The 1,904-nt window shown below is 42.8% G+C and overlaps 1 protein-coding gene across 1 annotated transcript; it reads left to right on the top strand.

Moving 5' to 3' along the window:
* The first annotated feature begins 219 nt into the window (after positions 1-219).
* On the top strand, positions 220-1,163 carry FSHB (follicle stimulating hormone subunit beta). The gene is made up of 2 exons (XM_058807559.1): positions 220-378; positions 927-1,163. The coding sequence occupies exons 1-2, from the start codon at positions 220-222 to the stop codon at positions 1,161-1,163; spliced, it is 396 nt and encodes a 131-aa protein (XP_058663542.1).
* Positions 1,164-1,904: the final 741 nt, after the last annotated feature.

Below are 1,904 nucleotides of genomic sequence, written 5' to 3'. Positions count from 1 at the left end.
CATGCCATTTCCATTGCTTAGGAAAACCAGACTCCTTGAGCAGTAAATGTGAGGAAGATCCATCTCATGTCTCTGTTCTCACTGATGATTCTGAACTCTTGCTGCTATAGAGCCACTTGGGGATAAAGCAGAGACTCAATTTCTCCCTGCTTCTCTAACTGTTGGAAATAGCTATACATTTTGCTCCATCTGAACTCTACTTTTTGCTTTATAGACAGGATGAAGACACTTAACTGCTACGTGCTGCTCCTTTGCTGGAAAGCAATTTGCTGCAACAGCTGCCAGCTCACCAACATCACCATTGCTGTGGAAAGAGAAGAATGTGAATTCTGTATCACAGTGAATGCCACGTGGTGCTCAGGATACTGCTTCACCAGGGTGAGACTCTTCATTTCAGGCCCCAGAATTGAATATTTCAAACAATGGGTGGATACCCCATTCCTGCAGTCCATAGCAAACGCAGACAGCATGAGCCTTGTGAAAAACAGGCTGAATAACTGAGTAACACAAGAGTAGATGCACAGACAGAAGGCTGAAACACCATCACAAAATTCAGTTAATTAACTGGCTGCATATATTATGTGCATAGTGTATGACCACAGTTGGAAGAATTACAGTCTGCATCTCTGCTTTGTGCTCAATTTGTGCTTGTAAGCAGATACAATAAAGCAGCCATTCCTATGTAGACTCCTCTGCTCTTTCAAATAATTTACACTCAAGCAATTGACCTGAAAGATTGTCTGGTGATGGGATGACACAAATTTGCTGTTTCAGTCCTCCTGAAAGGAGAAATTTAAAGATCTAAATGAAATTAGATGAGTCAGACCCAAATGCTTTGGATCTCAGCGGGGATTTTCCCATTTTATAAAAACTCTGAAACCTACCCCACAACAAATTTTAAAACTCTTATTTCCTTCCAATTTCAGGATCCAGTATATAAATACCCTCCAGTATCAACTGCTCAGCAGACCTGCACTTTCAAGGAGGTGGTGTACGAAACAGTGAAGATCCCTGGCTGCGGTGACCACGCTGAAGCTTTCTACTCATACCCAGTGGCCACAGAGTGCCACTGTGACAGCTGTGACACTGACACCACCGACTGCACTGTCAGGGGACTGGGGCCAGCCTACTGCTCCTTCAGCCAGAATGGAAGCAGCCAGTGAGGGGCACTGGGGACAGCAGTTTGGCTCTGAGTGTTCCCTGCTAGGCGAAGGTCCTGTTCGGGTTTCAGTGGAAAGTAACAGGTTAGGTGTATTTATAAACTGCCAACACTGAAACAAAGATTTTTAAGGCCAAAAATGAAGAGCTACTGACTAAACTCCTCTTCATGCCTTCCTTACTTAACCTATCATTTGCCTTAAAATCATTTCCATAGGTCTATCAAAAATGCTGCTTCCAATCTCTTCTGACTTTCCCCCACTCTTTATCACAATTTTGTTATTTATGTTCCTGTACTGCCTGGTTCACAGGGATTACTCTATGCTATTTTGTACTTCCCAAGTTTCCAGTCTTTGGAATCTCCTGCTTTTCATCTGTCCTAAGAGCACACTTATTTTTCAAAGCCTTGCTGCTGGTTGTGCTTCTGTTAGCTGGACTGTAAACTTCCCTCAGCTGAGATCCTGACTCATTTTTCTTTGCATTGTGTTCCATATAGTCATCATGCTCTGCCAATAACAACAGCATGCATATTTAAGAGCCAAAAAAATCTATGTTCAAATGTTGAATGCCACCTGAATTCTTGTACTTTCTCAGTAAGGCTTGTTAGCTCAGCCTCACTGCAACGTAAGTAATGTGAACTCTGCTTCAAACCTGGCTAACTTGAAGACATCATCAGCTCTCTGTTCTCACCTGAGTGCAGGATGCAACAAAGAGAAATGTGTAGCATTATTTAACACAGGAGTCTC

This window comes from Ammospiza caudacuta, chromosome 6 (assembly GCF_027887145.1).
Source record: "Ammospiza caudacuta isolate bAmmCau1 chromosome 6, bAmmCau1.pri, whole genome shotgun sequence".
Lineage (NCBI taxonomy): Eukaryota > Metazoa > Chordata > Aves > Passeriformes > Passerellidae > Ammospiza > Ammospiza caudacuta.
The sequence above is the reverse complement of the archived record's forward strand: the minus strand, read 5'-3'. Positions and strand labels throughout refer to the sequence as shown.